A 10,073-nucleotide genomic window follows, 5' to 3' on the forward strand; every position below is an offset into this window, starting at 1 on the left:
CACTGGTCCTGAAGGAGTCATCTATCCTGAATTCCCTGCCCCTTTTTATTCTTGGGGCAGAAAATAAACACCTATCCCAAGAATGAAATCCTATAGCATGCAAGGCCCAGATGACATAACACCCAGCCACTGCAACCTCTGATTCAAAGAGAGTAGGCAAAGAGAAAAGAAAGCAAAACCTATTTGTCTCTAGATGCTTAAGGAAATATAATTAACCAGCATTCCACTCTGTTGGTCCAACTGCAAATACATACAAATGTAGGTTAAAAAGTATTACTATAAAATCTTAGAAACCTTTATTAAACAAAAATATCTATATGTGAAGTTATTTTTCCTCAACATACCCTCCATTTAGGTCTATACACTTCTGAAGGTGGTGTTTCCATTTCTAACCCTTCCTCCAAAGACTTCTGCACTCTTGGATTTAGCCACATCAAAATGGCAGTTTGGACATGCCTCTGTGTTTCTGTCAAAGTTCTTTGAGCTTAGTGAACAAAAATCTAAAGATGTAATATCATGGCTGTTGGGTGGGTGGAAGGAGTCTTTGTGGCATAGTGGGTACCGCAGTTTGAACCTATCACCAGCCACTTTGTGGGAGAAAGATTTACAGTCTCAGAAACCCACAGAGGCAGTTGTATTCTATTCTATTGGATGGCATTGAGTATGGGGGAGGGAGGGGAAGGTGCTTGATACAACTTCTCTGACTGTTTTAAGAACAATGCAGCTTTTCATTTTCTTAAAACTTTTTCCTAATAAGGCCCGGTGAAAGTCCTGTGTCCATTGAGAAAAAACAAGACTACCTCTTTGGTAAGCTATAAAACAGTTCCAATAACCTTCTGAGCTGATCTCTCTGCCTTGAATTTAATTGGCCCAGCAGATGCCCTCTGTAGTTCCTGTTTTGATTGGCTTTGGCTCTCTGAATCATATTGATAAATCTGTAACTCATCCCTGGTTACAATTTATTCCATAAAAGCATCTTTGTTAGTTTTGAACTTTCGTCAAAATTTGCTTCAAGAAAAATACTTAAATTTAAAAAAAAAGTTGGCCAATGGTTACCATGGGTGAAGGAGGAAGAGTTTTTGCTTAGGGAGCACTGAGTTTAAGTTAATGGTGGTCAAATAACTTGGAAAAGGACATCAATAATGGTTGCATACACCAAGAGTATAATCAATGACACTGAATTATACCTGTAGAAGTTGAGTTAGAGAATGTTTTGTTGTGAATATTCCTGACACAATTAAAATAATAATAATTACACTAATAACAATGAGTACAAGGAAGAAGAAAATGATCTATTGATTGTGGTAATAATTGTACAACTCTTGAAAGTTTCTGAGCAGGGTCAAGGCCTAACAAAATTGTTGTTTTCATTTCAACCCCTCCTGCAAATAGTTGTCTAGACTCTTCTCTAACACCTCCAGTGACAAAAGATGCAATGTACTATGTTCGGAAGCAGTCTATTCCATTTTCACACAACTTTAGTCATTAGCTCTTTGCTTCCTTACATTGAGCTGAAATCTGCCTTGGGTGACAGAACAAATCTAATCCCCTCTCCACATGACAGGGTGATGCAATTAACTGGGAGTATGGGGGGGGGGTGTCCATTTTGAACATGTAGCTCATTTGAAGCCCTAGGAAGGTAAACTTTATATGTACATGCCCAACAGGTAGTTGATGTACAGGTCTACAGTTGACTACAAAGATCAGAGATGCCATTTATAGGGCAGTATTTGCAGCTATGAAAATCAATGGCATTGCCATTAAGGGCCAGGGCTAATGAAAGTTAAGGAAGAATGGCCAGTGAAAGCCTTTAAAAGAAGAAAAGTAGGTAATTTGTGGAAACAAATGTGGTGAGGAGGTCACATCACAGTCAGAGAACCAAGGAACCAACTAAGAGGGGCTGGACTTTTGCTCCTCGAGGCTACTGAAAGAGACAATTTGAAAAAGTAGCAGTAGCAATTATGATCTGAGTATCCTAACACTGCCCAACCTGTGTTTTAGTGCCTGAAAATGTTGAGGAGGGTTTCTCCAAATAAGGGTTCTGCAAGCCTCTCCTTTGGAGAAGCATTACCTGGAGTATCCATCCTCCTGTTGGTTCTGAAAATCCTACAATAAAGAAACGTATTTGTCTCTTTAACTCTGCATTGTCCAACTTGCTAAAGCACAAAGCTGCTAATTTGGCAAATGCAGAGATCAGGAGAGAGAGAAGACAACAGTTTATTGATGCCATTTTTCTCCCTTTTCTTTTTAAGAATGGAAGAAACGTGTGTGTTTATATGCTGAAGAAAAGTAACCAATGTCAAGTGAAAGGCCAAAATCAGTAATGAAAGGGAAGAAAGAAAGCCAGAAGAAAGAAAGTCTAGTAATTGGCTCACTGGTTAAGTCTAGTGATCACAAATGTAACCTATTCTAGTTTAGAATACTTTTATATTCTATTTATATCATATACATATAAGTTATATATAAATGTAAGGGTTTATATTTATCTTCCTCAGAAGATACAGATATTATCTAGACATGGTTAAGGGTAGTTTATTGAGAAACCATTTTCATTCTCCTGAAGTCCAAATTAGTGGGTCCGTGGAGTTGGGGTGACCCACCCAGGCCATTTGCCCTTAGGTTTCCTTTTGAACCTTGAGCCTTAATGAGCAATATCCTCATCATAAGCAGTTTAGAGACCTGTTCCACTTTAGGTATTGAGTTCTTCTGAAGAATCATCTATGAACAATCAATTTCAAGAAGCAGGAACTCCAGGGTGTAACAGGAACTTGGCATGACCCTACTTTGACTGGCCCTGTGAAACCAACATGGAAGGAATTTACAAAGAGCCTCAGGAGATGGCCCTTCCGGACCTCACTTTTATCTTCCTTTCTCTTCAAGTGCTGTCCCAACACTCTCTGATTTAAATCATATCTACTCATAATACATCTATTCTTTTTGTTGTTGTTGGTTTGGTTTTTGTTGTTGTTGTTTGTTTATTTTATCTTATTTTTATTTTTTTAAAACATTTCATTAGGGGCTCCTACAACTGTTATCGCAATCCACACACATCAATTGTGTAAAGCGCATTTGTACATCATTCTCAAAACATTTTCTCTCCACTTAAACCCCCGACATTAGGTCCTCATTTTTCCCCTCCCTCCCCGCTCCCCCCTCCCTCATGAGCCCTTGATAGTTTATAAATGGGTATTTTGTCATATCCTGCCCTGTCCAACGTCTCCCTTCACCCACTTTTCGGTTGTCTGTAAATCTATTCTTACACTAATTTTTGGTCTTTCTCTGCACATTTAGGTTTTTGATATTATATAGATTGATTCACTGGTAATAGTCATGATCTCCACCTTTCTCTCTTCAAAGTGAGGCCTCGACCAGAGAAAGGTGCTCCAATAGGGAGCTCACCGTTTTATTCCCTCTACTCAGGCAGAGGGAGAACTCTAGTGCAGGATAGGCATAGGAGGGGAATCTAAAAATAAAACTCAGTGGAGAAGTTGTCTTGCCTAAAGAGCAGCTTCCCACGCACTCTGGAGTGCCACATCTGAGGGGCTGGAAGCACAAGAATGGAACCAGCCTGACCAAATCACGTAAGGAGTATCCTTTCTCAGGGGAGGACAGCATATTTATAACTGCCCCCATTAGCGCCTCCGTGTCTAGGCTGTAGACCTGAGGCACGGGCATAGTGACAGAAGGAGGGTTTGATTTTCAGCCTTCCCACCATTTTCATTCCTTCCAGGCATGAGATGAGTGCAGCCAACAGGAAGCTGCTCTTGCCACACCAGGACATGAGCGGAGGGTTCATTGTGGCAAAGAGCAGGAAGAGCTTGAGTGGTCTTCAGGCTCAAAGATGGGCTCCTTTAGCTCCCTACTCCTAAAGCAGCAGTTCTCAACCTGTGGGTCGGGACCCCTTTGGGGAGTCAAACGACCCTTTCACAGGGGTCACCAAAGACCTTTGGAAAACTCATATTTCAGATGGGCTCAGGAACCGACACATCACTCCTCTATCCATCTCCGGAGCGGTCCACCCACGTGCAGATACGCCCACATATGAATACCTGGTGTAAAGACTGTTACCCATGCTACACCATGCTTCAAGACAAAATCTGATTGATTTGTAATTAGAAATAAATATTTCACAATACATCATTATATATTGTTTTGTGATTAATCACTATGCTTTAATTATGTTCAACTTGTAACAATGAAAATACATCCTGCATATCAGATATTTACATGATGATTCATAACAGTAGCAAAATGACAGGAAGTAGCAATGAAAATAATTTTATGTTTGGGGGTCACCACAACATGAGAAACTGTCTTAAAGTTCCTTAAACTGCATTACGAAGGTTGAGAACCACTGTCCTAAAGAGTCAGAGGCAACCAAAGGAGAGAAAGAAAACCAAGCATTGTGAAAAAACTGCAATTAGCATTAACAATGGTTCACTATCATCTCACACTCAACAGAGCAGTTGTTACATTGCCAGGCAACTAGCAAATGTAGCCTCCCCTCCACCAGCAGGTTTCATAGACCACAAAGCCTGCTGAAGTTCAGCTCAAGAGTTTGATGCAACTCTGCGTATAAGCACACAGCATTAGTTCTGCCTCAGAGGAGTAATCCCACCATCTCTTTCTCTAAGGATCTTAACTTAGGAGATATACAAGGGGGACCTACAAGGGCTGGAGATATTTCAACATTTCACAAGAAAAGTCCTTATCTTTTAATTGCCCCCTCATATAATATGCTTACATAAGATAGCTGGAGTTCAGCCAAAAAGCCAAGGCAGGAAGTGGGGAGGGGGCAAATAAAATGCAAACTTGTTGCTGACAAGTTGATTCTGACTGATAGGGATCTTATAGGACAGGGTAGAACTGCTCCCATGGGGTTTCGAAGGCTGTTAGTCTTTACTGATGCAGACTGCCACATCGTTCTCCCCGTGGAATAACTAGTGGATTCGAACTGCTGAGCTTTTTTGGTCATTGTGCCACTGGGGATTCAGGAGAGAGAGGGATACTATCTCTAACTCTACAAGGAGTCCGTAGTGTTGAAGTAGCAGTCCAGATCCCCAGAAGGGTGGTATTTCAACCCGACGAAGTATTACACGATGCCTCAAGATTCAGAAGCTCAGCCTTAGACAATATCTCAGAACATGCTTTCAGCAGCAACAGGAAATATATTTGATATTATACACCTGCTCCAGTCCTAAGATTCCTAGATATAGCAAACCCGTAGAGGAGGAGAGGAATGAACGCACAATTAAAATAAAAAACAAACAGACTGCAGCAACATGTCAGTTCTTTGGTCTCTTTAAGTTTTGTCATCCTGTACCAGAACTCAGTGATAGTTGATACGCTCAGATACAAATCCTTATATCTACATTAGGCATATGTGGAAAGGGAAAGGGGGCTCCAAGTTTCCCCTCAAGTCACAGATTGTGAGCAAATACTTTGAACATTTGAGCACTATTTGAATGCTGACTAGCAACAACCACCCAACAATATTTTATAATTAGAACAAACTGAAATTTTCCTGTACTGAGTCATTCACGAGAAAAAAAGGGTGGAGATACCGACCATAAAATACATAACTTGAGCACACAGTGAGAAGTGGAATGGTTTGGTTTGGTTTTTCCACCCTGGGAGTCCACACTCCCTACCCCACTAGTTAAACACCAAGGGCTGGGTTGGCACAGAGGTCCCTGTTCCAGCACAGTCTGGTGTTCAGCAATTCGGCTTACCTGACATACAGAGACCTCTTCTCGCTTGTTCGGAGGGACCCAGACCCAGAGCTCATGCTGCTGTTCATCATTTGTTCTCTCAAGTCGTGTATCTTCGATTCAAAGCGACTATACTCTGTCAGAGAGACAAGAGAAGGAAGGGGAAAGAATGAATCCAGCCTGCATGCCAGCAGCCAAAAAGCAGAGGGATTTGGGTTCAAAGCAGCCAGTTAACCTTTGCTTTGCTCGAAGGCCAGAGAAACAGACTTCCCTCCATGCCCAGACAAATAGAGGGAAAGAGTGCACCTAAGAAAGGAATAGCATTTGGGCATGTCAAATGGAAAAACCTTTTATCGGCTTAGAAATCTCACTGATCCTTAAAACACAATTAGAGAGGGGTCCCAGATTGACCTTTATAAATCTTTAGAGTAGGCACTACGGCCCAAGGAGAACAGATGGGAAAGGCAACTTTCCAAAAAAACAGGTTTCAGAGAACAGATGGCTCTGGGATAGAGAGTAGAGAGGCTGGAAAGGGCCTGTGGCTATTATTTCATTCCTAAATTAGGAAGGAGGCAGGGAGTTCTTCCTGGATGATTTTTTTTTTTTTTTTTTTGGTGAGGGGAGACTGCGACCCAGTACACAAAGGTAAAAAGGAACAAAACAAAAAATCCTAAGAGAAGTTAAATCTCTCCTGGATTATTTCGCTTTTAACAAGCAGCAGTCTTTCACATCAATAGCAATTAAGCACTACAAGATATTTAAATATGGAACAAATCTCAAAATTATAAGAGACCACGTTTACTGATCAGATGGAGACAAGTTGGACTCCCAAGCCCTTCAGGTATGGAAGTGAACTCACACCCCTGTGGTAGAATAATCAACCACTTAAGACTCACAGGGACCCTATAGGACAGCAGTTCTCAACCTGTGGGTTGCGACCCCTTTGGGGGGTGGTGGTGAAAGACCATTTCACAGGGGTTGCCCGATTCATAACAGTATCAAAATTACAGTTATGATGTAGCAACGAAAATAATTTTATGGTTTGGGGGGGTCACAACATGAGGAACTGTATGAAAGGGTCGCAGCATTAAGAAAGGTTGAGAACCACCGCTATAGGACAAGGGTAGAACTGCCTCTGTGAGTCTCTGAGCCTAAAAATCCTCATAGGAGCAGAAAGCTTCATCATTCCCTTGCCTCCGCTCTGCTCGCTCTGACTGGTGATTTCAAACTACTGACCTGGCAGTTAGCAGCCCAATGTGAAACCACCACACAATGATAGTGTCATTAGTTTAGCCAATGGTAGAGAATTTAAAACACTGTTGAGAAAGGGAAATTATACAAGTACAGGTCAACCATGACCCACAACACATTGTTGACTTGCACAGATTAAACTCTTAAATGACTGGACACTATCTACACAATGAGGTTTGGTGATAGGGCAAATCTCCCAATAGTATTAATTCACAGTAGCAGAGCCACGCCTACCAATTTATGACATGTCTAGTTTTTAATAGTTCCAGCATTCTTTTCATTAAGGTTTTTTATCTATTTTACTTTGTCATTCTTGCTAGTTTATTTGTTTACTAATGATTTCCTGCATATGAACTCCAGGATAGGTAAATCTATAGAGAAAACAACTGCATTAATGGCTCCTTGGGAGTATGGCAGGGGAGGTTGGAGGGAAAGGGGGAGCTAATCATGATGACAAGAATGAAGAGCTTGTTCTAAAACTGATTGTGGTGATACTGTACAACTCTTCTTGATGTGATTAGGTGATTGAATTGTATGATATGTGAATTATATGCCAATAAAACTAAAGGACTAAAAGGGCAGCATTCATCCAAGGGCAAAGTGCAGAGGGCTAGGAAAAGTGGAAGAATGCAAACAGGAAACCCAGGAGGAAAGTATAAGTGATGGTATACTGAGGGGACTGCAATGAATTAGTCGAAACCAAATGTGTATGAACTCTTGAATGTGCAGAAGACTGTTGGTCTGCTCTGTAAACCTTCACCTAATCCACAAAGCTTTAAAAAAACCACCAAATTATCTCCTCTCTAGGGAAACTGATACCCCTTTCCTCCAAAATCATGCCGTTAATGGGATTATAAATTCACATCCAGTTTTGTATCCCTTAAGGCCATCACAACAGCCTGAAAATTTTATTCTAGAAACAATCTAGTATGTGCCCAATTTAAGAAAACATGATATAGGAAAGTTAACTAGAGTTGTATAATTATTACCAAAGTCTTAGAGCTCCTTTGATCTGAGATTTTCCTAGTCCATTGACCATCCACATCCATTTAACATCCAATATCTAGTGCATACACATTTTTGAGGATTATAGTTATTGCATAAAGTGGAAGATATCTATGGCACAGGCTATGGAACTAAGAACAACTGGCATACTCCACTATGAAAAGCTGATTGGAGTTTTTTTTCCTCTTTAAAAGATGTTTCAATACTGATCAGATACAAAATAAAGAAAACCTTATCTATCACAAACATACACTATGTACAGCAATAAATACCGGAGGCGGGGGGGACTGGCACACACCACCTCTCTTTGGCTATTTAGCAATAAATATTGCACAGGGCAGGTGGGGCTCTGGTTGGCCACTGTACCTACCCTGTCCTATTGCCCAAAGTTGCCAGGAGGAGATTTTTGAACCCACTCCTGTTTGGTTAAAGCAGTGGTTCTCAACCTTCCTAATGCCGTGACCCTTTAATAAAGTTCCTCATGTTGTGGCAATGCCCAACCATAAAATTATTTTCGTTGCTACTCCATAACTGTAATTTTGCTGGTATGAATCGGGCAACCTCTGTGAAATGGTTGTTCAACCCCCAAAGGGGTTGCGACCCACAGGTTGAGAACTGCTGGGTTAAAGGCTTCTGGGACTAAGCAAGGGTGGGGGACAGGAAGTGGTGGTGGCCAAAGCCAATGGGGTCACCTGAAACAGGGAGATCTCAGCCCCCGGACTTGACCACAGGATGCCCTCTCACGGAAGAAAGACTGATTCTTTTAAAGAAAGTAAAAAACCATTCTAGGGGTTAAAGATTAGAAAAATTGCTTTGATAAAAAACAAACACATTTCTTGAGGTGGAGGGACACATGTCCACAAAAGCACTTTCATACATCATAAAGGACTGACAAGAAGCAGCCTGATCTAGCCTTCGAGACTCTACGGGCAGAAAACAAAACACCTGTTCCAACACCTGACCCTCTCCTTTCCTTCAGCAAAGCAACCTGACCTTCAGCTGAGTATAAAGATAAATGCTAAAACCCCTAAAGAGGAGGGAATAAATGAGTTTCTAATTCACATAAACATCCTCTTTTCAACAAAATTCCCCTTGTTCACTGTGTTATCAATGAAGCCAACTAGTTAAATTCATGTGCTCTTTCATTCATCACATAGTGCTGTTAGGGTCATTTGTCCTCATTACCTACTCCCATCCCTGAAATTCGAGCGGTAGTTAAATCACTGACTCACCCATTAAATGTTGGGAGTAGGGGGTGGGAACGACGCCATGGGGAGAAGCAACAACTAGACAACATCCTTCTTCTGAGCAATACAAGGCAACACATCAATATCAATGAGGTATCAGAATTTAGAGGCGGTGAGTAATTTGTCACAGAAGACCAGGGCTGCCTGAGACAAAGCAGCAAGACCTAGAGTTCACTTGGTCACTGACTCAAGCCCAGGGCTTGGCCCTCTACCCTGGCCCAGGATCTTTTCAAGTTCACTCCTTTCTTGCCCTAATGGGAGCTGAGAAAAGGAACAGATGAGACAAGAGATTTCTGATTAGGCAGCCTTTTCTTAGGAAAAGTGTAAACAAAAAGTGTAACTATACATTGAACCTAGAGGGTGAAAAATATAGCCAATGTCTCTTAAGCCTTTTCCTCCAATAGAAAAAAAATTTTAAATTATTTTATTGGGGGCTCGTACAATTCTTATCACAGTCCAGTGTGTCAAGCACATATGTACATTTGTTGCCCTCATCTTTCTCAAAACATTTGCCTTCTACTTTAGCCCTTAATATCAGTTGCTCATTTCCCCCCTCCCTCCCCCTCTCATGAACCCTTCATAATTCATAAATTATTATAGTTCTGTCATAAGTTACACTGTCCGACGTCTCCCTCCGCTCTCTTCTCTGCTGTCCATCCCCCAGGGAGGAGGCTATACTTAGATTCTAGTAATTGGTTCCCCCCTTCTACCCCACATTCCCAATAGAAAATTTATATACTGTATTCCCTTTGGAATTTACTTGCTTACTGAACTCCAATTGAGCAGCAGGTCAAGGTAGTTGCTTAGTAACTGCATTTCTTTCTTTTTAAAAAAATTCATTTTAAAAAACAGTCACCAA

The 10,073-nt window shown here is 41.2% G+C and overlaps 1 protein-coding gene across 5 annotated transcripts in view; it reads right to left on the bottom strand.

The window, feature by feature from the left end:
- DLG3 (discs large MAGUK scaffold protein 3) overlaps positions 1-10,073 on the bottom strand; it is a 95,172-nt gene that overhangs the window by 34,019 nt on the left and 51,080 nt on the right. For all 5 annotated transcript variants that reach the window (XM_045296979.1, XM_004716685.3, XM_045296980.1 and 2 more), the window contains one exon: positions 5,733-5,847. In XM_045296979.1, the coding sequence (XP_045152914.1) occupies positions 5,733-5,847 (115 nt within the window). The remainder of the gene's footprint in view (positions 1-5,732; positions 5,848-10,073) is intronic.

This window comes from Echinops telfairi, unplaced genomic scaffold (genome assembly GCF_000313985.2).
Source record: "Echinops telfairi isolate 266 unplaced genomic scaffold, ASM31398v2 ScPeMD7_7415;HRSCAF=8453, whole genome shotgun sequence".
In the NCBI taxonomy this organism is placed as follows: domain Eukaryota; kingdom Metazoa; phylum Chordata; class Mammalia; order Afrosoricida; family Tenrecidae; genus Echinops; species Echinops telfairi.